General features: G+C 38.5%; 1 protein-coding gene across 1 annotated transcript in view; it reads left to right on the top strand.

Annotated features, from left to right (window-relative positions):
- LOC134529275 (filamin-A) overlaps positions 1-27,173 on the top strand; it is a 786,080-nt gene that overhangs the window by 530,789 nt on the left and 228,118 nt on the right. The window contains exon 25 of the mRNA XM_063363172.1: positions 15,491-15,641. Within this exon, the coding sequence (XP_063219242.1) occupies positions 15,491-15,641 (151 nt within the window). The remainder of the gene's footprint in view (positions 1-15,490; positions 15,642-27,173) is intronic.

Here is a 27,173-nt window from a genome sequence, read left to right as displayed (position 1 = left end):
GTAAAACGTTAATGTTGATAAATATTTCCTAAACGATAGTCTACAGTTTCTTTACATCCTCTTTGAAGATATTTGCAGCAAACATTCTGTCAATTCTATGTCAAACGTCATAAGGTTACTTTAAAAATATTTATATTGTACAAAGTGTTGGGTTAGTTTGGAAATAATTTTATATATGGTGGTTCAGTATTCTTAAATTTTCTAATTTTCCGTGAAATTTTTTCTTTCATAAGAACCTTCTCGTGACAATAACAAACACAACAAAAAAAGAATTAGTGAAATCGGTTCAGTCATTTACGCGTGATGGCGTGACCAAGGGAAATAGGAATTCATTATTCTTAAATTTTCCGCACAATTTTCTTAATTTTTTCTTTCATAAGAACCTTCTCCTGACCATAGCAAACACAACAACAAAAAATTAGTGAAATCGGTCCAGCCGTTCACGCGTGATGCCGTGACCAAGGAAAACGGGTTTCATTTTTATATATATAGATAGATAATGTGCAAAACAGAAGATTCTAGAAGCAAAATAATTTAGGATATTGCTCCTTAAGGCACTGCCACGCCCGCCGCACATGGTGCTGACGTGAAAGCGTCTTTAATTTAGGCACGGATTTTGGGTGTCGTTCCCGAGGTATGAGCGACATCGACACTGTCGAGTTGGAAGCGCCTTAGTGCTCGAAAACTGCAGGACAAGGGACAAAGTGCTAGCAGTGTTTGAGCCTGTTCCCAGAGTTTTTCTTTCTGTCTGTGTATGTGTTAATTAGCCCAACTATACTAGTTTTAGTCTGGAGTGGTCATGGCACCAATCGCTGCCATGGCTGGCCAATCCCGAATATAGCCCTCGATGCATGCTATTCTTCCTAGGCGTACTGTCTTCGGCGTGAGGCGCACTTGATCTTCCTTAGATCGGGTCTCTCCCAACCCAATAGTAAGTCCTATTTTGGCCGGGGGGAGGGGGGGGGGCACAACGTGTTCAATCGGACAATGAAACACAAGATGTCAGTGCACGTCGGGTGGCCTTAGAGCGCGGGTGTATTTGTTTATACGTTCTTTGGGACCAATTCATTACTGTTTTGTAAGGAATAAAGTATTGCGGACATTTCACGGCTATTTAGAGCTATGCAGAAACGTTATGAAGAACTTTGACACGGTACATAGAAAAAGAAGCGGAAAAGGTGTGAGAGAAACGCCGCGACAATGGAACTAAACCCGACCCAATCGGAATGAGGAAAAGGGTCTGCTACATCGAAAAAGAACGCTGAGTGAGATGACGTCATGCGGGTTTGCAAGGTCGTTGCACTCGTCGCTGAGCAACGGCGAGATTTCGGCGGAACCCAGCTGTGTGTGTGTGTGTGTGTGAATGTGTTACGAAGAAAAGAGGGAGGTGGAGGTAAACGTACTGAGCAATATATTTTTTTTGTGTACCTAAACTGTCAGCATAAATCAAAACTTATATATATATATATATATATATATATATATATATATATATATATATATATATATATATATATATACAGAGCGAGTCCGAATTAGACCGACATACTTCGGCTGCAAGTTATCACATCAAAATAAGTAGAAAACTTCTTTAAGATTTATGGTCTTAAGTGCTTCACAATTATTTTATACATCTTTAAAGTGGGAGCCAAATTACTATTTTTACATGCTTTATATTAGCTTCACCTGTATGTTTGTCTGTCCGTCTGTAACTCTTTCGACTAAGAGGAGTGAGTGATCACTGTAAAATGTTCGCTATTTTCATTACGTTCGTTAGCCGAGCGGTCTAAGGCGCGCGACTTCTGTGACGTCAGCTTTCGGATTTAGCGATCGTTGGTTCTACTCCCGGCCACGCCGAAAAAAAAAAGGGGTGTTTTTTTTCCGGTAAATTCTAAGATTATATCCATACATTTAACTGTAAATGATTCGGAGAAACTTTACCATTTCTTTGTGACGTTGCAACTCCAAATAGTTATCTCAGATGGTAATAGGTAGTGTCGGTAACTCATTTCCCTATGATAATTATACATAAATATAGTTTAAAAAACTAAAAAAACATGCTTTTAAAGAATATCAAACTAAAAAGTTAAAAATAAATATAGTTTAAAAAACTAAAAAAACATGCTTTTAAAGAATATCAAACTAAAAAGTTAAAAATAAATATAGTTTAAAAAACTAAAGAAACATGCTTTTAAAGATTATCAAACTAAAAAGTAAAAAATAATTTTAAAATTTAATTTATGACAATAGTATATAAGCAATACTAGTATAAATGAGAAAAAAGCATGGGGCGCTTAATATACAAAAAATATGGCACAAAGCGCCTCAAGCTTTTTCTCATTTATACTAGTATTGCTTATATACTATTGTCATAAATTAAATTTTAAAATTATTTTTTACTTTTTAGTTTGATAATCTTTAAAAGCATGTTTCTTTAGTTTTTTAAACTATATTTTTATTGTAAATAATAAAGTATTTAAGATAGAACACTAAGCGTCTAGTTTGTTTAACTGAACGAAGTTCTACAACCACCGCGGATCTGTCGCTGTCACAAAATTATTTCATTTAAATATTTAGGCGTAATAACTTTTTTTTCCACATTTTTGTGACGTGTTACTACCTTAAATTTATGATACACATCAAAAATAGAACGCTGTACGCGTCCATGCATTTCCTGGGATTCTAACCCACCGCCCTTCGTTCTTTAACGGCCGCTTCAACAGACTGCGCTACGGAAGCCGGCAGATTTACAAAAGAAACGGTTATGAATAGGCACATGGGAGCGGGAATGTACTTATCGTCCAGCCGAGGAAACGGAAAATGAACTTTCTCGAGTGGCCGTGACGACAAACCAGAAGTTTTAACTATGGCAGCATGCCTGGCTGTGTTAAGGTATCGTCTCTCAGGTAAAAATATATTCAACAAAAGTAATAAGCAAAAGCTTAAGTAGTCAAACAGTAGTAGAAACAGTTCCAAAAAAAAGCGAGGTATTTAAATAACTACAAATGGCGGGTGAATACGCGTTATGGACGTTTGGCTACTATCAGCTCATGAATTAATATAAACATGAAACATGCTTTTATTCGTTGACCTTTTAAATACCATGGTTTTCTCTACTTGTAAATTCGGTTTTTGCGTAATTTGTGATTAAAGGGACATTTTTAATATTTTTGGGGCATATCCAATAGGAGAACGGTATTAAAACTAGAAACAGTGCCGTTTTAATTATTTTTTTTGGATACATAGTTACTATATATCTCATACATTTATTTTACCATTTATAATGTTTAATTTCTCTATGGAATTTAGAATTTATTACACCGAATAAAAATCACATAAATTACACTTAAAGAAATTGTCTCATAAAGAAACCAGCAAGAATGAAAAATTTGATATAAAGATAATATTTTATCAGTTTCTCTTAAATTGTGTTTGGAAGTAGCCCGGGTTTTAACCTGGACATTTTCAACCTTGTCATACATTTTGGCAGTGGCGTAGCCAGGATTTCAATTTGGGGGGGACAGCATTTACTCATTCCCAACATGCATCCATCCCCACTTTGAGAGCGGGGGGTCCGGGTGTGCTCCCCCGGTAAAATTTTGATATTTAGGTGCTAAATGGTGCTATTTAAGGCCATTTTCGGTAGTTTTGCAGAGGTTTTAAAATGTTATTTTATAAGCAAAATAATATTGACATGACAGAATCTACACGATTTTGCAACTAATATAATTTCAACCTAAATTCATATACCTATCTTACAGTCTTAATACACTACAAATTATAGGAATTACACCATCAATTTCCATTTTTTGTTCGTTGTCTGCATATTTACTGAGGTACAAATTGAAGTCGCCTAGGTTTTTTCGTTAGTTCTTTCAAAATTTCATCCGTAGATATTTGTACACTGCGGTGAATTGAAAGCATTGCCAGCCCATTCAATCTGCCCTGAAATGAGAAATCAGAAAAGTGATTAACTTTGTAAAAGTTACATATGAAAATCAAAATATAAACACAGTAGCCTATATTTGCATAGTTATTCTATACTTGAGTTGAGAGTTCAGATATTTGGGTGTCTCTTAACATCTTATTTTTTAAGGTGATGAAGATGACATGAACTGATGAGGTCGATATGAAGCAAAGATGAAATGCTGGGGTTGGGGGAAATGGGAAATTCCCAAGAAAACCCACTGCCCTGTATTAATGTCCTTCTCCTTTATATTATTGACTTGAATGGCAGAACGAGTTAAAAAATACACACACAAAAGTTTTTTTTAACTGAATTGTTTGAGTTTCACAGCAATGTTTACTACACCATGTTATAAAAAACACAGTTAAAATACAACTCTTACCTGAGATACTGTGTTTCGGAGATAGGTCTTGATCCTTTTAAGGGAAGAGAAGGACCTCTCCACAGAAGCTGTTGATATAGGCAGTGTGGCTAATATCTGAAGTAGGCGAAACACATTCGGAAACATGTCACGATTGCACTGTACTAATGCATTCATGGCATTCTGAGGCTTCTTCTCGATATGTTGCCACTTTCTATACCAGAGTCTGATTTCTGCCATGATGGTGGAATTTGGGGCATTCAAATCCCAGTGATAAAAACTAAGAAGTTTCTCAATATCTTCCTCAGAGTCAGCTTGTAAAGAGTCTATATCTGCAGCACCAGGAATAATTGCATGGAATCCTTTCAGCAGAGATGAATGACAAATAATTCTACTGTTTGATTCTGTTAAGAATGTGTCCAAGAAAGGAATAAACACAGCGATTCTGAAATAATTTTCTGGGGATGCAGAATACTCTTGGGGATTTGGTCTGTGGTTTTGCCTGCCTGTGGTTCTCGGTAGATTCAACAACACTCCATTTTTATCTGCGATGGTTTTAGCTTTTTCGAAAATGATATGGAAATGATTTTCTGCATCATTCCTCAAAACTTGGATTTCTTGAAGAGTCAGCTGAGCCATATCTACTGCTTCTCTCAGGTCAATATTCTTTGTCTGTAAATACTTACTGAATGGCAAACCAATGCTGAATATTTTTTTCAGTATCATCAGAGATATCAAAAAATTGGACTGTTGAATGGCACTTTTAAGAATTGCTGCTTGCTGTGATGTGTCGGACGAGCCTTGCAAGTGAGTAATTTGTTCAAGTGATTTTACTACTGGTTCCAGGAGCTCACAGAAATCACTTACAGCATGATAACGTTCAATCCAACGTGTTGCACAATTTCTCTTAAGTGTTCGAGCATGATGGTCAGAATCCATTTCTTGTATGGCATTAGTGAGAACAGCTTTCCTCTTTGGATGAATAAAAAAGTCATGTGTCTTTCCAATAATTCCGATACAATTTCGAATATCCTGGACTTCGCAACATTTATAAATTACAAGATTGAAGGAGTGAGCTGCACAATGAATATAAATAGCTGTAGGGTGATTGGTCTTCACGTGTGCTTGAACTCCATTAAACCGTCCTGACATTGCAGCTGCTCCATCATATCCTTGTCCTCTAAGATATTGTAAATGAATTCCAAATGATGTGAGACTTGATAAAATCAGTTCTGAAATTCCTTTACCTGTGAATTCTGATGTACTGACAAATTGCAGGAAGTCCTCTTTCAACATCATCTCTTTTAGGTCTACATATCTAACACAGAGGGTCACTTGCTCCACACCAGAAATATCAGCTGTCTCATCAGCCAATACAGCAAAGCATTTTGCTTCATTGACCAAGTTAACTATCTTTGCAAGAAGCACAGAATTACACGAATCAATTATCTCGTTCTGAATTGTTGGACTGATGTATTTGTCGTTTTCTCCAGGATTGCTAAGAACACTTCTTAAGCTGTCGTCTCCTTGGGCTCTAAATCGAAGAAGTGCACGAAAATTGCCCTCATTACTTTCAGGTTCTCCTCCAAGAACGATTTTCCCCGAATCTCTGTGACCACGGAGAGCTATTTCTTGTCTTCCGCAGAATGTGACTGCTTCAATTATCGGGACAATAACTTTCCTGTTTGCCTCAATCTGCTTAGCACGCTGTTTGTCAATTTGGTTTTGTACCGAAAATTCTGTAGGACTGGTTGAAACAGCCAGAAAGTGCTCCGCATCAGCAACACAGCCAATGTGATACTGGAGAGATTCATGTTTTGAGAAGGATTCAGTAGCTTTCCTCCAACAATCAAATTTTTTTTTTGCCAAAATCCCAAGTTCTTGTGAGTTTATTCCAGCTCCTGATTTTGAAAAAAGGACACAAAACTTACAAAATGCCCCATTTTCTTTACCTGAATAACATAGCCATGGCCACCGAGTTAACCAGCTATGCTGGAATTTCAGAAAATGCTTTTTCTCTGTACAGCTTCCTTTTCTACGTTCCGTTGCAGGAAATTTGTAGGTTTGTGGAGGCACCCAAATACTTTTCAAAACTTCCTCTCGCTCGTGATCATTCAACGGTCTGTTCAGGTAATGTGAAATATCTTTTGCATCTACGCTCTGAGTTGCATTAACATTCACATTTTATCATGCATAACATCTGTATCTGAAGCTATTGCATTCGTATGGTGTTCGGTATCGTGAGATCTAGATGGGCATTGTCTTTTGGCAAAGAATTTTTAAATAGAAATCTGGCACTTACGCTTTTGTTTATCCATAATGAAATGTCCAAAATTCTTTTCTGAAAAGATAAAGAAAAATGAAATTTGTAGAAATTTTAAACCTATTGAGATTATATATTTAAATAAAACATTAAAATAAACAACAAAATTCTACTGTAGTGTGTTAGATGTCTTATGTTAAACCAGAGAAAATAATTTAAAGCATAGTAGTTAGAAGAATGTAATTGTAAGCATTGCATTACTGCAATGTTAGATTTTGTTTTACTTTTTTAAAACAAAATCATTCCTCGAACTCAATTCATATGCGAAATTTTTTTTTCGTAACTATAACTAACCTAGGCAGATATTGTCAAAGGATGAAATGTAAGTACAGAATGGAAAAAAATATATATTAATTAAATAAGTTCATATTTAGATATGGTGATTTATAGCAAAAAATGTTTCCAGCCGACATAGTTTTCAAAATAATATAGCTTACTATGAATGATTTAACTGTAAATGGGCATTTTGTCACGACATAATTCATTGAAGGCCAATTACAGATGTATTGCGTTGTAGAAGTGGAATTCTCGCTATACACACGCTGGCCAATAGCGAAATAAAACCTTCAGTAAGTCGTGTATTTGCAGTTTGCACAGCATATTGCAGTCCAGCAAACAGCCAATTTATACGTGATAAATCACCACCTCTACAAATAACATTTAATCGAGTGGCATACTGCATGCAAGATGCAATACTTTCATCATCATTAAATGGTGGCACGAACACCGAACAGATAAAATTATTTTTAATTACTGTAAAATTTACATTCAGAATGGGAATATTGTGAAAGTACGTAATCAGGGCTCTAGTGCAAGCTGTTTTTAACTAAAATGGTAAAGTTCGAACGAATGTGAATAAGGCGGGCCGACTGTACAAGCAGAGAAGACTACTTTACAAAGAAATATCTTAATTATATTTATGCAACAGCAAAGGAACTATACCTGAGTCATTCACAAATAATTGTGGCTGAAAAATCTTCGGACAATTATAGAAGGAACCATACAGGTTACTACTGCAGCAGACAACACGAACTGGCACTGTACTGTTCCCTCAAGTCCTTCAAAACAACTGTGTGCTGTGTGAAACGAGGAAAGGAGCAGGTATGCTCTGTCCACCGCCCGTCAGGTAATGGATGTGCATACTTATCCCGTGACGTCATGGCCACATCGTCTACCGTTAGCCAGGCTCCAGGCGGGTAAGATATAGGGCGACCTTTTGTGTCTCTGGGGGGGGGGGGGGGACATGTCACCCGTGTCCCCCCCCCCCCCCCCCGTGACTACGCCACTGCATTTTGGTTATGAATGGGGATCAAAAAGCTAATTCAGGGTGGCTAGCAAACAATGAAAAATTCCCAGACTTTTCCAGTCTGGAAAAAAATTCCTTTGCCACTGATATTATTTAGTCGCCAATAACTTATAAAATTCCAAATAAAAAATACGTGTCTCCCACATATAGTTACCACACTTCACAATCGCATCAGGAAATCATAAATAATAATTAAATCGCTCCACTGTCGATAGCACTGAAGTCATTGCGCGTGGTCGGAATGCTGGTATAGGTACTGAGGAGAGAAAAGGAATGGGAGGACAATTGTTTTAACACTTGATACATGTTGGGAAAGGGAAGAAAAGGCTGTGTACGTGAAACCAGTACAAATCGATATAACTTAAAATTTTTACTAACCTCGTAATAAAAAATAGTCATTAAAATATTCCCTTCCCTGACCATCTAAGAAATACCCTGATTTCCCCCTGATGTTTCCCTGTGGCTGGAAAGTTCGTCACATTTCCCGGGTTTCCCTGTTCTCGCTGTTGCTAGCCACCCTGTAATTAATAAAAACATTCAACTGATTTTTTTAATGGTGGTATTCCAAGACCATTCGGGTAAGGTAGCGAGTAAGTTTAGCCTTGTTAGGATACAACCGTAACCGAACTCGCGGACCGTATTCCAGAACGTGTCCAAACCGAATACCAGTAAGGAATCAAATTAGCAACCGTTTTAATAAACGGTACCCTGCGTGATGCTAGAAACTGGTTTCTACGCATTCCAGCGGACGTTTCGCAACCATCGATACAATTGTTACGGCAAAAATCCTACTGATAACAGCACTGTCGCACGAATTATGTGGTGTTATTCTAATTTTCTAAAGTAGGTACTTTAAGTTACTATTATTTTTTATGATCATTAAAGTGTACAAAATGTATTCCAGGAAAGTTTCGCTACCTTACAGTTTCATTTGGAAATGCAACACGCTGATGCATCCCCCGATGAGCACAAAAATTACTCTATAGGTACGAGTTAACGGCGTCAGACCCGGATCCGCCATCTTGACGAAATAAACTAAAAAGTTATCTCTGCGCATGTGCGGAATTTGGGCAACAAATCGGAAACGGGTAGGACACCGAAATCCGTTCTCTAAAAATAAGGGACTAGCCGTGCCCTATTTTGCACTAGGAATACGGTAAGGCATAGTTTTAGCATATTCAACACCTAAGCCCTTATTTTTTTGTCTTGAGTGTCGTGAAAATCACATCTCTTGACAAGTGTACATGTTGAACAACGTGTTACGTGAGTGTAGAATGCAGACACCGGGAACGAGGGACGTCTACCGCCAGCAGCTGGAACTCGTGTATTTATAACCTGCGGGGAGAAAAACAGAGTGGTTCTGCGCTCTGCTGATTTTCGCGAGTATTTGCTGCTGGAATTTATCTCTACATTTAGAAAGAAAACAACCCACTAACTTGTAATATGTTCTGGGGGGAAATGTAACACATCACGCCTGCTACGTGTACGAAATAAAACTGGAAAATAATTTCCAGGAAATTTTTAGTGAGTTTACGTGGCGTGCTATGTTAGCACCCACGTTGGTGATGATGGCAGTGATGATCACTAAATTGTATAAAACACGGCTGTGTATTAAAAAAAAACGTCTTTTAAGAACATGTAGCCCAGGAATGTTTATTTTTATATCCACTAAAAAGTGATGAAAGGAATAAAGTGCGAATAATAAAATTCTGTATCACTGTGCTATAGCTACTTTTAATAAATCAGCAACTCCATTTAAACACTAACAAATCATAATCTATAAAGGTTTGCTGGAGCAGCTAAGACGTAAAAATATTAATAAATAAGTAAATTAAACTCTATAGTTTTATATATATATAGGTAATTGGACCTATTGTGATTTTATAAACAAACTAATTAATATGGCGACATGATGCTTCCGAAACAGTTTTCATGTAATGACAGGGAAAAATTTGGTTTGCGCAAAATTCTAAAAATATTTTTTAATATATGCAACTGAAATAAAATGTTATTGCGAACTTTGCTCTCCGTCATTCATAATAGTCCACCCGGTCATTGTTAGGTCGATACTGAATATTCGCACGCAAAGCATCACAAGTTGCCTGAATCTTTCAAATGATATCTTCACTTTACTTACTATCGATATTTCTACCACATTAACAAAGTTTTTTTTTTTTTTTTTTTTTTTTTTTTTTTTTTTTTTTTTTTTAGCAAAGTCATAATTACTGGACTTGTGAAAATTCAAGCGTGGCAATTTAGAAAGAGTGTCTTTTTTTAACTGCTGACTTTAGTAGTAAAAAAATTTTGAGTTCCAAGTTTTAAAAAAAAGTTTCTACCATACAGGTGGGGGAGCTGAATTGTTGCCCGTTAGGTGGGCAGCCCTTCAGGATTTTTCTGGCAATGGTTTGTTTGTACAGCGACTGGAAGGGCAGCCCATCCAATTTCTGAAAACATGTTTCTTTGAGTGTTTAAATAATCCTGAAAACTTGCCCCTTGGAAGGGCAGCCCATCAGGATTTTTCTTACAGTAGTGTTTTTGAAAGGTTGTCTGAATTGTTGCCCCTTGGATGGGCAGCCCATCAGGATTTTTCTGACAGTGGTGTTTTTGAAAGGTTGTCTGAATTGTTGCCCATTGGATGGGCAGCCCATCAGGATTTTTCTGACAGTGGTTGGATTAGGTTAGTTTAGGTTAGGTTAGGTTAGGTCACTTTACAAACTAACACTTCAGACAACCTTTCAAAAATACTACTGTTAGAAAAATCCTGAAGGGCTGCCCATCCAAGGGGCAACAATTCAGACAACCTTTCAAAAACACAACTGTAAGAAAACTGTAAGAAAAAAGAAAAAAGAACGGAGAGCAGCTGCATAAATACAAACATTAAAACAGGCAACAGAAGAAAGTTTTGGAACCTCACATTAAAAAAAAAAGGATAACACAAAAAAAACACAGTTGAGAACAGTCTGTTTTAATCACTAATGTCACAACGTAAAAATTTTAAAAAAATTAAACGAAAAAGTTGCTTTCCTGATTTTAAATGAAAACCTTCACCAACAACATACCGATACTCTGTCCTAAATTGTGGGATTATAGACGAACACGGCAGTTATACGGCAGAAGTGAAGAATAACCAGCAAATAACTCAATATGCCATATATGTAAACACACTACTATGCTATTCCGAACAAGGAATGTGCCCCTTGGTTCAGTGAACAAAATGTCACTTCAAATTCGAATGGTAATCTCACTACACATTTGATGGTAAATTTTTACGTAACTGTTTTCACTTCTGAAATAAGTAAATTGCAACACCAAACAATTCAATTGATTTTTCCGAGTACTTTCGTAAAGGATCCGTGAAAAATGTCTCAAAGTATTTCAGCCTTTTTTTGACCTTCCAAATAGTTGATAGGATTCATATAGAATCGCCGATGCAGCCTTGACGAAATAACAAGTAACTGGCATCCTTTCATGATTCCTTGTGGCTTGTGAGCTATTTATGTGTTGATACACCAGGTTGTGTTAGCGGGAAAAAATTCTGATTAACTTAACGGCTAGTGTATCACAGATTGCAGCCTTGAAATTAAAGGATCCTCTGGTTAAGGCTGTATCGGTGAACACGTCCTTGCTATTCGGAAACGACGAACTTGTAGAAGAGGAAACTATGTAAGATTTGTGGCCAATTTTTGTCATTCGCCATTTAGTCCTCCGTCATTTAGTCCTCCGTTTATTCATGTCGACGCTTTAGAGGCCAATATATACAGGTTCGTCAAGCTATATTTGTCGCCGTTAATCATTTGGACATTTTTTTTCTTTTGCTGACGGTCGGGAGGCGAGAAGTGTGTTTTGGCGTTGTAACGACTTGGGACATTTTCAATTATTCCGTACGGTAGCTGTTAATGAAATAATTTAAATATAGGATTTCGATTGGCTCGGCTGCGCAGAGAAAGACATTGACGCGGCTGCGTTCTTGGCCCGTCATACGATCGCAAAGCGTCAGTTGAAAAGTTATTTATGATATTTCTGAGTGGTGCTTCATTACAAATAGCATGTACCTATGGGCTCGCCTACCTTTTATTACTAATATATGTTCACTTATGTATTTATTTATTAGATTAACAAGACATCACTAAGGGCGACATCGGCAGGCGCATCAAGTGTCCAGTAACCTCTCTGCGCAAGGCAGCGAGTGGGTTGTAGTATTTAAAGTAGTTTACGTGCACCTATTAAACCCTATAAAGCTATCGTTGGTGAGTGTGTAACAAAGTTCACTACATACGCCATGGATGTATTCGTAAATATTAATTTGGAATATTTTAATTTATACCAGTGTGAAAATTCCCATTTTGGCCATGCTAATGGACAATAAAGGAATATACGTATACAATATATGTATATACATATTAATATATGTATTTGACAAACGACTAATTTCTTGAGAGTAGGCATACCACATAGTCTAAAGATTTATTTCCCTGTTAGAAACTTTTATTTCAAACACCTTAGGCGCAGTTTAGCGCCGGTTAGATGCACCCCTTAATGTGTCTTAAAATTAATCTCCTCGTCTTGATTTTTCATCTCGCAATAATGACGGTGATTTATAGAACAATTTTTTTAACAATAGGTTTTTATTTAATCCTACCTTTTACAAGCGCTTTCCAAGAGCGTGGCGTTCATAACCACATTCCAACCCGTCTATGTCACCGACGTGTGTACGTTTGGTTGATACAATTCCCTCCACGTTGCTGGCGACAACTCGACGATCGCCCAGCCACGTGAGAGATGGGACTGTCGACAGCCACTATCCAGGCGGTGGTTATGGGAAGATGCTGTCGGATAGCACACTTGGCCCGGCACGCCTCGCTAATTAAAGACGGGCGCTCTTGTTCTTCTGTAAGTCCGAATGGGACCGGGCATGAATGAACCGACAGGCGGGAGAGGGGCGCTTGTGTTTTGTTCGCGTATCGGTCTCGTGAACGGGTGGACCGCAGGTTTTTGTTTGGCTTGTGGGGCGCCGACAGACACGCTAATGGGTGTGGCAGCGTGCCCATTGTGCGCGAGTGATTGACGGGTGTTTCGAGGCGAGACGGCCAGGTGTGTGGCGTTTCGTCCGTCCGCCCGCACCCCCCAGACATCATCTCTTCATCGACCCCTTGTTCAATTCTTTTTCTCGGCCCGTCTCCCACTCTCCCACTCTCTTGCTCTCTCCGCGCGTCTTTATGTGTTCTTCCATGTTTCCCTGGCAAATAATATCCGAATAATTTTAATTCATTTCTTTTAAAATTACCTATGTAATTAATGTTTCAATCGAATATGCGTACCAAAATAAAAAAGGTTCATCTTCTTTACACACAGATTTGTTTCTTTTTTAACATAAATTTAATACTATTATTGACACACGTGTTTTTTTTTGCAGTCAAGGGAAGTGTACAGTGCTAGAGGAGATTATTTAGCTGAAACTGTATTTCAGTATAAAATTTATATCTCTTACAGTTGTTTTTCTTGATATTTCACAGTTTTTCGTATCACCTGATTTTCACCGACCACTTTCAAATTCCTTGACGTTTGCAGACCCTCAACAATCCTGTAGCACGTTCGCTGTCCTATCTCGAGGGAGGGCGAGTGAGCGACTATGTTCACTCGCGCCACACATCTGCTCATTTTGTGGTCGCCTTCTTAGTTTTGGAAGCATTTTTTTTTGCTATAACATATCTTGTTTTTGTTGTCTGTGAAATAAAAATGAACTCGCCACTATGCAACCAGATTACTTTGTGTTGACAAGCCGAGAAAATGATAATTTTAAAAGGTTTTAGTTTACCATCGCCCGAATATAAGGCCTGTGAAGTGAATTCTGGTGGTAAAATATGCCGCGAAATAGTCTGTCTTGTTATCAGTGAGACGAGCTCTCTCCTCTCTTGGCGTGGCCGATGAGAATGTGGTGGTTGTGGTAATGAATGACCGCGACTCGCAAAAAAAATATTAAAAGTTTACTTTACCACGATCCAAAAAACGGGGATTTGAGCTACAGTATTTTGCATAGTACCGATATGACTGCCGACGTCCACGAAAAGGCAAAATCCGATTGAGTCAAAACCTGTATAGCAGTGTTTCCCAATAGTTTTTGATCGCTACTCTAAATCAAATCTTCTTCCTGGATTGGTGACCCGAAGTGCCTCACGCTTATTGCAAGTTTGGCTGAGTTATTTAAAATGTATACCCAATGCATGTTTTGGTCGGGCTGTATAGAATGTTCTAAAAAGCAGAAAGATGTTAAGTTTTATAAAGTGGACTCGTATATTTTTCCCGAGTTTCGTAACGCAAACATTTATTTCTCTCTTCACCGGTACATGACCATGACTCTTAAGGCTATCTCTACGAGCCTATTTTTGGTTGCGACCCAGAGTCTGGCCATATGTCCTTTTCGCAGGAAAATCGTGTATTTTTTATTTTAACGTTAGCTTGCGCGATAAGACAGACCTTATCTCTCATGGAATTTTTTTTTTAGAATTCCTTGAACTTAGTACGCTGTGAAAATTCCTGTTTTTTCCCCCCATATCAATTATTACTTAATGCCTAATACCTTTTTATAGTAGGTATTTAGTGTGCTCGCAATATTGTGTTCCTAATTGTACGAATGACCAACCACCTTATGATGCAATTAGAAAAAAATAAGTTTGGATAGTGCATAAATCATAGAGCATGCAAGCAAGCATTTGTTGTTTGTTCGAGAGTTCCTACATCTACTTTATTATCATAATTTTCAATCTTAGTATTGTACATATAAGTTTTTTAATTAAAAATAAATTTAAATGTAATATTGCTACGATGTTATATGTTCTCGTTGTAAAGAATTTCATTACAGGCGGTACCTAAAAGCGACAGACCAGACATTTTTAGACAGTAACTGACAATGGACTATTGCAAGAAACCATCGAATTTTTCTGGGGTGATTTCGAGAAAACGTGGAAAACCGAAGCAGGATTAAAACCCGGGTTCCCGTGAATGCCGGTCCAATGTCTTAACCACTTTGCCACCTGGCTTCATTCAAAATATACTACCAATGTTTCTGTTGACAGAGGAATTTAGTGTCGAATGTCGTGGGTTTAATTCCAACACCCGGCGTGACTCGTTTATGAGCTCAAAGTCTGTAGATAAATGGTTGGGAGCCCCTGTGATATTGGAGGCCCCGTCGCGTCGGCGTAAAACTGTAAACTGTTGTATATTAAAGCCAATTTACGGACTTTGTTTAAAAAGACCGCTCTTCAAATAAACTGTGGGTTCCTCGTGGTTCTAGTTAAATATATGAAAAGACCGTATCCCGACTTTAAAATTATGTTTACCTTGGTAAACTACATAACCATGCAAATGTGGGCAGTTCGCGTGAGTTTATGTTCAAAATACTTATCAATACATGTAAATTAGCAAATATTTCCTAAGTAATTTGCAATCAGTGTCTGTAGTAAAGGATTGAAGGTAAACAGTATTTACAGAGTACCACATAAAATACATCAATGTTGCAACTGGTTCGTTTTGCAGGCAGTGCCTGAGGACGTTGAGAAGCGCAGCGTCGCGAAGGAGTCGCAAGCGACCAAGTCCACCACTACCACCACCAGCACCAGCGAGCAGCGATACCGCTCTGTGCACTTGGACAACATCCCTTTGCCGACCACCGGGGGACACGTCACTGGTGAGCATTCTCCCTGATCCTCACCACCACCACCTCCACCAACACCACCACCTCCACAAACAAAAACACCACCTCCACAAACAAAAACACCACCTCCACAAACAAAAAAACCACCTCCAACACCACCACCACCTCCTCCAACACATCCACCACCTGAAAACACCACCTCCTCCAACACCTCCACCTCCAACACCACCTCCTCCAACACCTCCACCTCCAACACCACCTCCTCCAACACCACCTCCTCCAACACCTCCACCTCCAACACCTCCACCACCTCCAACACCACCACCACCTCTAACACCACCACCACCTCCAACACCACCACCACCTCCAACACCACCACCACCTCCAACACCACCACCACCTCCAACACCACCACCACCTCCAACACCACCACCACCACCTCCAACACCACCACCACCACCTCCAACACCACCACCACCACCACCTCCAACACCACCACCACCTCCAACACCACCTCCAACACCACCTCCAACACCACCTCCAACACCACCTCCAACACCACCTCCAACACCACCTCCAACACCACCTCCAACACCACCTCCACCAACATCAACGTACCCAACACCAACATCAACGTACCCAACACCAACATCAACGTACCCAACACCAACATCAACGTACCCAACACCAACATCAACGTACCCAACACCAACATCAACGTACCCAACACCAACATCAACGTACCCAACACCAACATCAACGTCCCCAACACCAACACCAACGTCCCCAACACCAACACCACCAACACCAACGTCCCCGACACCAATGTCCCAGACACCAACGTCCCCGACACCAGCGTCCCCGACACCAGCGTCCCCGACACCAGCGTCCCCGACACCAGCGTCCCCGACACCAGCGTCCCCGACACCAACGTCCCCGACACCAACTCCTCTTATAATACCACTGCCCCCGATTCATTTTATAATATATATGGTCTGTGTCATGTATTGCCATCTCTAATGATCTCGCAGACGATACGCAAAACAAAACAAAAATATATTTAATGTTTAGCTCAAACATGTTGCACGCAATCATGCCCGTATACGGCGAAATTTCCAACTATTTTCCTGCGAATACACCCGTCGTGTTCATGCTCGCTCAATGTAATCACTCTGGTCACTGAAAAGCCTCACGCTTGGTTTTAGAGAGCGAACAAAATAAAAAATAATGAGCTCGATTTCGACGAGGTGTTAAAACCCATAATTTATGTATAAATTCCGTGGTTTGAAATTGTATGAAGTTGTATTCAGTTGTGCGTGCTGTAATGCAAATATATATATATACATATATATATATATACATATATATATACATATACATATATACACACACACACACACACGTATGTAGCACACCGAATGAATTCTGTTTATTTAAACTGATATTTGGTTGGACGTACGAAGTGAAAATACCGTCTCCCCCTTCTTCACATCGCAAGGAAAAAAATGTAACTATTTTATTCTAGAATTGTAATACTTCAACGACAATTTGATTTTTTACTAGCTGATGTACCCATGCGTCGCATAGAAATGCTACAGGCGGAACGCTGTTAGACTGATTGGTGTGAATGAATTGGGTGAACTATTGATATTGCTCTTACAGTGTCTATGAACCAAAGCTGGCTATTAAAACTTTTTTATTTATGTATTCTGAGTTCAGTGAGTGATTTACTTCCACACTACTTAGGCCACCTCTGCTCCTCCTCGTGGGTACACCAGTGTACCTCCTCGTTGGTCAACCACTGTCCCTCCTTGTGGGTTCTTAACTGTCCCTCCTCGCGGATACACAACTGTCCCTCCTCGCGGGACCAACTCTGTTCCTCGTCGTGGGTACACCACTGACCTCTTCGTGGGCCCACCACTGTCCAACCTCATGGGTCCACAACTGTCCTTTCTCGTGGGTCCACCGATGAATTTCCTCTTGGGACAACCACTGCCTTTCCGCTTTGGTCCACCACTGCCTTTCCGCTTTGGTCCACCACTGCCTTTCCTCTTGGGTCCACCACTGTCTTGCCTCTTGGGTCCACCACTGTCTTTCCTGTTGGGTCCACCACTGTCTTTCCTTTTGGGTCCACCACTGTCTTTCCTCTTGGGTCCACCACTGTCTTTCCTCTTGGGTCCACCACTGTCTTTCCTCTTGGGTCCACCACTGTCTTTCCTCTTGGGTCCACCACGGACTTTCCTCTAGTGTCCACCACTGTCTTACCTCTAGTTTCCACCACTGTCTTACCTCTAGTTTCCACCACTGTCTTACCTCTAGTTTCCACCACTGTCTTACCTCTAGTGTCCACCACTGTCTTACCTCTAGTTTTCACCACTGTCTTACCTCTAGTGTCCACCACTTTCTTTCCTCTAGTGTCCACCACTGTCTTACATCTAGTGTCCACCACTGTATTTCCTCGTGGGTCCACCACTGTCTTTCCTCGTGGATCCACCACTGTCTCTTTATCGTGGGTGCTCGACTGTCTCTTAATCGTGGGTGCTCGACTGTCTCTTAATCGTGGGTACTCGACTGTCTCTTAATCGTGGGTCCAACACTGTCTCTTATTCGTGGGTCCAACACTGTCTCTTATTCGTGGGTCCAACGCTGTCTCTTATTCGTGGGTCCAACGCTGTCTCTTATTCGTGGGTCCAACGCTGTCTCTTATTCGTGGGTCCAACGCTGTCTCTTATTCGTGGGTCCAACACTGTCTCTTATTCGTGGGTCCAACACTGTCTCTTATTCGTGGGTCCAACACTGTATCTTATTCTTGGGTCCAACACTGTCTTTTCTTGTATCCACCACTGTCCATGGTCTTGTGTCCACCACTGTCTTTTTCCGTAATTCCATCACTTTCTTCTCTCTTGGTTTCTAACTGCCACGTTCATAAATAATCTACGTAAAAATTTTGAAATAAATTTACGAAACAAAAGTATTTACGTTAAGGTTAACGGAAATAATTATAAATTTAATATGCTATCTTGGATTCAAACTCTAGCGTTATAATAATATTCGTTTAAATAGGTAGAAAGAACACATTAATAATTTACACAAAAATAGCACAGAGGAATGATTAATATTTAGATTATTTTATTACTTTACCAACATAGAATCTGAAATTTTAACGGCCACACCGATTGCTGTACAAAATGAATACACCGTTGAAACGAAATATGCCGCATAAAAAATCTTGTGTTGGAACTAACATGGCGACGATAAATCAACAACAGTCTTAAAATTTGTTTCTCTACTTAAAGACTCGCACGGAATATTGTGGAGCGAAAATCTATAATAATAGGCAAATATCTCTAAAATTATATATATATATATATATATATATATATATATATATAGAATTTTTAAATAGTCACTCGAGGGGAAAACGGACGTATGTATGTACTATATTTCACGCCTTGGGCCTCTCCGGCTATGCGCTAAGCAAAGACAGGCGAAATCTCTTCTTATATATATATATATAAATTACCTAAATTAACTAATCTTTCATTTTATTTATAATCACATAGCCGTGCGTAAACGTACAACTCCCCCCCACCCCCCCCCCCATCACCGCCGGAAAAAAGAACTAATTTTCGCGGAAATGTTTATGCATTAGACACCTATTCTACATATTATATTTTCTTTAATATTTGCATGGCTGCCACGCGCGTTGATAGTTAATTTTCACACTCCTATAATGCAATTTAACGATAAAACAAAATATTTAATCGTACACTTGGACGATAAAGTTTAATTAATTAGGCCTACACAATGTAGATTCACATGGCGTCGGAAACCTACAAAGAGCCTTAGGCCAACTTTTAAAGTGGTGACTAGAAGCAAAATAAAGTTTTTGTCCATTTGATTAAGGTTACGTTTTGATGCGTCATCGTCTCAAGTTAACTCTACTGGCTGTAAGGAGTTTTACTTGCAAAACTCGTAGGCCCGGTGCACACGTGCGGACATTGTCCGCGCGGCGCCGCTGCGGCACCGCAACGTTGCCGCAGAAACACATTCACACTGTACGGACAAATACCGCACAGTCTGAACGATGCCGACTAACGAGATGGATGTGTACAAACGTGAACTGGTATTCTTTGTGTACCTAGTATACAAATGTTTATTGGATACAACTAAAAAACATTGGGTGCATCCGTTCACCGACTCAAGACTCTTGAGAGGCAGATTTGTAACAAGTTTTTCAGACCTGAGAGGCAATGCAGAAAAATTTCATAATTATTTCCGTATGAGTGTCCAGTCATTTGATGAATTATTGTTAGCGCATAGTATTTCATCAGCATGTATCCTGACATTATGTACGTAAATGAACGTTAAATATTCACTCACATGTTTCACATCTGTAAATGTATTTAATCATACAGCCTGTTCTGAAATACTGTGCGTTTATTAAAACACTACTTTCTTATCTGTATTTCTATAGATTAGTTTATAAGCATTCATTAAAATAACGTATAATGTATACTTACATATTTCGTTTTTTTTTCCTTGTCATCCTTTTCGTCAAACGATTCGCAAAATTTACGGCAGATGTTGATCACGCACTTCTTTTTTTATTACGGTCATGGTATTCTTCAACGGCTACGTTCCATATCTCCGGATAACTTTTAACTTCTGCGATGAAAAGTTCAACATCTAATATGTCTTCAAATTCACGTGATGCTGCCATCTCACTTTGCGGCAATCGACCGCACGTGTGCACTGCTCGATTGACACCAAGGTACTAAGGAACATAGTTGGACGTAGGGGGCCGTAGCGGTCCTGTGGGATCTACGGACAAAAATGTAAGCACAGTGGACGTGCAATGGACGTGCGATGCCGCTGCGGTGCCGCAGCTGTGTGTGCATTACTTCTTATCAGTCAAGCCTTCCGAGAACGCATCTCCGGCGCCGCAGCGGCACCGCGTGGACAATGTCCGCACGTGTGCACCGGGCCTTAAAGTGAACGAATGCGGATTAATATGAAGTTTGTTGGCCCGTTGTGGTGGAGGGGGGGGGGGGGGGGGTTGAGCATGTCTTGGGGTTAGTGAATCTTAGTTTTCTCTGGATACGCAGCCCCTCAACGACGACGCTATGCGCAAAAACCAACACGGAAATAACACGTGTCCGCCCGTCGCTCTTCAGACTGAGAAAAAGAGGAAAAGAAAAAAAAAACTTCACATATTTTGGAAACGATCAACGTCGCCTCGCAAAAACAAGGTGCTTGATCACTGTCTGGCGTGGCGTCTTTGCTACCGGAAGTAATTTAGTCGCGGGCCCATGGATGTGAAAAGCAGCTCCTCCGGCCAATAACATAACGCTGTGACAGTGTTGAGTGATTCACGTTTCAGAAGTAACGTCACCTGAGTGGTCGTGCCAGCCAAGAGATAAAAATGAACTAGCAAGCATTACTAGCAGTATTTAGTTGGTATTAGATCTATATTATTATACCACACCGTTCTGCTAGGTTGAAATTAATGAAGATGGAAATAAGCTAATGACTTCGGTGCTTATTTTATTCACAGTAGTATAAAATAGGGGCGCCGGAGGTGCCGACCGACATCTCTGATTGTGACGTCACGGCGGCCATATTGGACTCAAAATGACTCTTAAGTTTTTAATGTCACTATCTCGAGGGAAAATTTCCCGTTTTATTCCACATAAATTCAAAAATTCGGAATTCGAAAAACCTCAAAAGACTCCTAAAAGCGGCTTACGACTCCTAAAATCAAGCCACCCTAAGTCTCTGACGGCCATCTTGGATGACCTTAACTTTGACCATAAAATTCAAAATCTATAATTTTAACCAACAAATTACGAAAAAATTCCAAAAAAATATTTCAAAAATGGCCTGCTTCAATTATTTGGTTACTTAATCGTTTTCGGTTCACAGTGCAATTCGTGGCGAGAGTAAACACTTAATTTATTAATAAAAAACAAAAAAAAATAATTAACATTTTCTTTCGTCACACCCGCCATCTGGGATTTTGACCTAACCACAACAATTATAGTTACGTCCTACATCTTGAAAATCCGAAATTTTTATGCTATAAAACCGGGAAAATTTAAAGATATATAAAAAACTATTAGTTATTGAAAATTTAAATAAAAACACTACGCCATCTTGGATGCCAACACCGCCATACTGAAAATCTGTAATTATTATCAGTTTTTAACGGAGAAAAAATTTAAAATTTATAAAAAAATAATTAATCAAATTTCAATAAATTATTATTTTAAAAACGCACTTATGTCCACGGTTCGATCCAGGTGAGGGCAAAAATAAAAAATGGCACCGCAGCCTTCCTCCATTGAAGCCAACGACAGACTGACTTCCCACCACTAATACCATGGTATACATATCGCCAACTAGCATGACGTCACGTCCGCCATATTGTTTTTGTTTGCTAGAGTGCACTGCCACCACATTAGTTTAGTTTGTACCCACTAGAGTGCAGTTACCATTTATTATTACTGTGGCACCCGCCATCTTGAAATTTGGATGCCATCTTTGAAATTCATAATTTTATAGCTATAAATTCATGAAAAATTCCATACATCATCAAAAAAATCTGGAAAATATTTCTGATTGATTGATTCGATCGATTCCTGTCCTTGGTTTGATACTTGATCGATGCAAAAAAAAAATTAATTTTTTGTAAAAATAATTTAAAATAAATATTGTATATACAGGGGCGTAGGAACCGGGGCGGACAGGGGGGACGTGTTCCCCTGAACTTTTTGGGTGGAGGGGACTGTCCCCCCAACTTTCTAGACCGTGATATTTTTATTTTATAATATTATTCCCCATTACTGTTATGCTGTTAAGCAATTTTAAGCGAATCGGGTACCATGTATCAAAGGTTCATGTGCAAGAAATATGTCCAGCATCAAAATTATAACATTAAAAAACAAATAGTAAAGTGACTTTACTTTAAACTGTCAAAACGTACCGATGTTACTTGAAATAGAGTAAATAGGTAGGTATGTTTGATTTTTAGTGAAACCTTAAAAAAATTATTTGGCTTTAATAAACATTGTATTTGTACTTTCATGTGTCGGAAAGTAATTACCATTAAATTTAATTTTTCAGATCAACTATGACACAGGTAGCTGTACTACATGCTCATATAAATGAGCTGTACGTACTTGATTTAAACGTCATCGCGTCTCAATTTAATATTAAGAATGAGAGACGGGGACATGTGTTTGGTAAACGATAACGAGCTACAGGCAATCGGGCACTAGTACAGCAGAAAGACTTTAATACAAAAAAAATGTGCAGTGTTATTTAAGGTATCGAATTTTGACGTGTGCTGGAGATTTTAAATGTGTAGGGCTAATCAATCAAAGTAGTCGTGACATTAAGACGTAGCCTATTATGTGGTCAAGAAGGCAAAGTTTATGAATTATAAACAATTTTTTTAATGTTTCCAAGTGTAAATGTTTTTATTAATTTAGATTGAAAATATCGTAAATGAATTAGTTGTAGGAAATAATTTATAAAAATATCATTATGATTGTAAAATAATACTATTTAATTCAATTCGAGTAAAAAAAAGAGAGCTTGTGCCCTCCCTGCCTTCTGCCCAACTTTATTTGTAAATTCTTCACTAATCAAATTTTATCTTAAAGAAACAATAATAATTTTAACATCGATGTATCCAATGGTTAGATACAAAAACTGCTTAAAAAGCGCTATTTTGCACTTTTAAAATCAAAATTTTCCGGTGGAGGGGAATGGGTTTACAATGACATCAAAATCATTATTTGTCCCCCCCAACTTTATGAACACAGCTACGCCAATGGGTAGATAATCCTAACAGCAGCTTAGTTTCCTTGCCAACCGGCCTCCAGTAAACCGTTATGACCACTATCTTAGAAAATTCGTAATTAAATGGCAATAAATTCGGGGAAACAAACACTTTTTTTAAAAATAAAATTTATTAAATAATTTATATTCTACTACAGGAACACTTGTGAAAGTAAGCAATATTATAAAAATTTAGTCCTGCATCGGCTTAAAATGACTAATTCTTAGATTCACTCGGTTTACTGAAGACAGAGACCGGCCAGATCCTTTGACTACACATTCTTTTTCTTCCCGACAGAGTTTCTCGATACTATGTATAACAGACTGCATCACAAGGTCGGAATTGTAAGTAGGAGTATTCAAGGTCTTGAATGCACACTTCTTCTCTCTATCCTCGAACGGATATGGTTTGCCATGTACACAGTCCAACCACAAGTTATATTTTTAAGGTCCGTATGTAGCTACTTCATCAGTAAGCGGATTGATAATGTTCTGCCTGATGTCGTCAAGAAGAGTGCAAATATCTTTGGTTCCATCAGTCTTAAGCTCCAACTGTCTATGGCTACAACATTTATTGGCCAACTGGCCAACAGCTCCAACTGCTCCAAATGCTCCAACTGCTCCAAATGCTCCAACTGCCTTTGGCTCCAATGCTCCAATTGCTCTAATGTGCTCCAATTGCTCTAATGTGCTCCAATTGCTCTAATGTGCTCCAATTGCTCCAAAGTTCCAACAGCTCCAAAGCTCCAATTGCTTCAAGTGTTCCAATGTTCCAACTACTTCAAGACCTCCAATGCTCCAACAGCCATTGGCTCCAAGTGTTCCAAGAGCTCCAAAGCTCCATTTGCTCCAAGAGTTCCAATGTCCAACATCTCCAAGTGCTTCAATGCTACAACTATTCCATCAGCTCCAAATCTACAATTTCTCCAAGAGCTCCAAATCTACAATTGCTCCAAGAGCTCCAATGCTCCAAGTGCTGCAACTGTTCCAACTGCTCCATCTATATTGACCTCCAAATGATTTCAATTGCATTTTTTGATCGAACTTGTCATGATTGCTGTTACGACTATTATTACTCTCCATTTTCTCTGTCAATGGTGATGATTTTTACATCTTTAAGTTAGAAGTTATTACTAAAACTCGGCATTAGATAGAAATAAGATTTCGACAAATGAAAAAATCACTTTTGAAATCCAAAATATTTGTAATTTAAATTTTATACACATGTAAGTAATACAAGTCATTATTGTATGTAGCCAGCTTCCCTCAGTTCTTTCAGTATGAAGGTTACTTCTTTAATGTGTGAATAGTTTCCTGCACAACGCGAAGCATGTAGAAGTCGTAACCTTTCAACCAATATGTTAGGATCTTCCCATGATGCGTAATTAATCTCTTCTGCTGTCATCTTCCTTGCATGTTTATAATAATAATTATTATTAAGATCTCGGGAGTCTTCCGTTTTAACACCAGCCTCTTGGTAACTTTCGTCAACGACCCAGTGATCATCGCAAGCTTGGTCGGAATAATTTATTTTACACATCGTTTCCAACGTTTCGGTCTCATCACTTCATCACAGTCTCCAAACTTGAGATTCAGGGAAGTCATCACAGTCTTCGATCATGTCAGCATCTGATGTGCCATCGTAGTCTTCAATTATGTTAGCTTCGGATTTTTCATCACAATCTTCGATCTTGTCAGCTTTAGGTCGTTCTCCATTCGCATTTTCATGGAGAAGATTAGAATTTGGTGTAAATATATTTTAATTTCTCATGAAGTTGCACTTTTCTGCGTTAGTTTTAAATTTTAAATTATTATTCTTATCTAGGATAGTATTTTTAGCAATATCAATTTTACATTCTTCGCAATCATTATAGTCGTCTAATATTTCGCCTTTGTTCCACTTCCTCGGTGTTGTAGACCCGTCCTCATCATCTTTAGTCAGCTTAGTTGTACAGGTATTGCAATGTCTTTTCAAGAAATATCTTCTACCAAAGGATTTCTGACACTGACTGCAACTAAATGGTTTTTAGCAAGGACCCAAAATACACTCGCTTCTGTCATGTCGTTTGGCATTTTTTCTCAAAGTAAAATCATTGCTGCAGTATCTACAGCGATTTCGTTTTGATACAGCTACAGACCACGAACCAGGATACATGTTAGCTTCTGTGACTAAAGCCAGATGCAAATTGAGAATTTTCAATTGGAACAATTACTTAAATACAATTTTTTTTTTAAATTTTTCATCAGCGAGTGTTATTTATCTCATGCATAAAACTTATCGCAAGTAGTTCTGTTTTTCAACATCACATGGCTCCACGTGTTGCGTAGTAGCAAATTTTATTCATCTTTATGTGGGATGCGGGATGCTCTCTCTCGATCGCAAAAGGATGAGGTCTCAGCTAGACATCAAGGAGAAGGAAGTTCGTCTTGCATTATAGTGTATCTCAGCCATCGTAACACATTATTGGACTGAGTAATGATATCTTGGTTTGATTTTACCTGATGAAAATATTGTAAGTGCTGATTTAGTAGCAGAAATTCACTAATTAAATGTAACTCTGAATTAAATTTCATGACTCGTTAAGTAAAAAAAAATTTCATACAGAGATCGATTACTCGCAAATAACCAGAAGTACTCTGAGAACATCAACAGATGTCAGGCCAGGAATAATCTGGAGCACACGTTGAGAACTTGGGCACGTTTTCCTTAATCCATATCAGCAAATCATAGATAATTTTATAATAGAAAAGTAAAATAAATGAAAATAAAATAAATTTTAATAAAAAATTACAAAATAATAGAAATAATGATAAAATGAAAAAAATATATATATCGCAAAAACAGCTTCTGTCAGCTTGTGAACTTCTCTTTTGTTGAGCATGGATAGCATTCTAATACAAGCCAGAATATTTTGCAAATTTTTTTTTTTCATTTTAATTTGATTATTTTTGTAATTTTTCTATTTTTTAATTTTTATTATTATTATTTGTTAAATTTTTATTTTAATTTATTTTATTTTCATATTTACGTACAAAGTAGCGAGCGGGCGTGCAGTTTTTTCGTCATATGAGTACATATGAGCATTTAAGCAGTGACCTAAATTTAACGCTGTTAAGTGTGTAACAAATTTCACTGCATACGCCTTGTTGTTCAGTTGTGTTTTAAGACACAGCTGTGTGAAAAGCTAATTTTGGCGATGTTGAAGGACTTGGAATAAATATTTATTAAATGCATATAAGACTATGCTTTGGAGGAGGTTCTATCTAGTTTTCTACCATGCTTTATCTGGTATTCGGACCCGTAACTTCTCGCTCCGCAAGTTAACTTATATTAGAAGAAACAAGAGGGTCTTGGGTGGAATAGTTAGTTGTTCGGCAAAGAAGTCATCCAGCTAGTCTGTGTTTCTGTATGGTTTATTCGTGACTAAACGAACTCTTGAAAGCCCTGCCTTATATTTTGTCTTTTTTTTTATCCGTTGTCAATACGTGTTTATCCAATGACCAGGTACCCACGAGATGATGCTGTTTGCTAGTAAGCGACATTGAAAAATGTTTACACCAAAATAAACATCTTCGTTAGTCCTGCTCAAGATATCCTTTAAGTTTCATTTCGCTATATGCAGGGTAACTAGCCAAGTGACTTGGTTATGTGTCGAGCAAGGCAAAACTGAGATTATTGTAAACATGAAAATATTGTGATCACGCAAAATCCTTATTTTA

The sequence above is a fragment of the Bacillus rossius genome, chromosome 2 (genome assembly GCF_032445375.1).
Source record: "Bacillus rossius redtenbacheri isolate Brsri chromosome 2, Brsri_v3, whole genome shotgun sequence".
NCBI classification, from domain to species: domain Eukaryota; kingdom Metazoa; phylum Arthropoda; class Insecta; order Phasmatodea; family Bacillidae; genus Bacillus; species Bacillus rossius.
The sequence above is the reverse complement of the archived record's forward strand: the minus strand, read 5'-3'. Positions and strand labels throughout refer to the sequence as shown.